The sequence below is a fragment of the Triticum dicoccoides genome, chromosome 4A (genome assembly GCF_002162155.2).
Source record: "Triticum dicoccoides isolate Atlit2015 ecotype Zavitan chromosome 4A, WEW_v2.0, whole genome shotgun sequence".
NCBI lineage: Eukaryota > Viridiplantae > Streptophyta > Magnoliopsida > Poales > Poaceae > Triticum > Triticum dicoccoides.
The window spans coordinates 446,121,830-446,122,453 of NC_041386.1; the positions used below are offsets into that span (position 1 = coordinate 446,121,830).

Here is a 624-nt window from a genome sequence, read left to right on the forward strand (position 1 = left end):
TCTCCCTCTTGCAGAAGTAAGCAACCTCAACCTAATTGAGGACCAACCTCAATTGTTCGAGTGTAAACACACGAGGTGATAAACATGTCAAGAAGAAGAAAGAAAGAAAATATCATTTTGAGTAGATCGAGTTGGTGCTGCCGTTTGCAATTGTACTGGTGAGTAAGAAAGGGGAACGGGAAATTAAGTCTTGTCAATCTTTAACTAGACTCACTGTCCTCCTCTAAGCAAGCAAGGAAAATGCAGAGTTGGAGGAAGCAAACAAAGGGGGGAGGAGGAAGAGAAAGAGGAGGGTAGCAGCTTGCGTACGTGGTGGAGGATGGGCCGAGGAGCGGGTTCTCCTTGAGCGGCTGGAAGGCGAATCGGCCGAGGAAGCCCGCGGAGCAGTTGCCGGCGCTGCGGTTGGGGCAGTCGTTAACGAACATGGTGACGAGGAAGACGGCGACGCAGGCGATGGAGGCGGCCGGGACGAGCCAGGGCGTCCATCGGCGGTAGTAGGGGCGCGCCCTGAGGCGTGCCGAGTTGGGGTGGTGCACGGGCGGGCGCTGCGAGCGCTCGACGCGGACCTCGACGGCGCCAGTGCCCGAGCCGGGGCCGGGGCCGGCGCCCGCGCCCGCGGGCTTC

General features: G+C 59.1%; 1 protein-coding gene across 1 annotated transcript in view; it reads right to left on the minus strand.

Annotated features, from left to right (window-relative positions):
• Nucleotides 1–604, minus strand: part of LOC119286089 (RHOMBOID-like protein 1) — a 4,249-nt gene extending 3,645 nt beyond the window's left edge. The window contains exon 1 of the mRNA XM_037565425.1: nt 310–604. Coding sequence (XP_037421322.1) covers nt 310–425 — 116 coding nt within the window. The 5' untranslated portion in view covers nt 426–604. The remainder of the gene's footprint in view (nt 1–309) is intronic.
• Between the last annotated feature and the right edge of the window lie 20 nt (nt 605–624).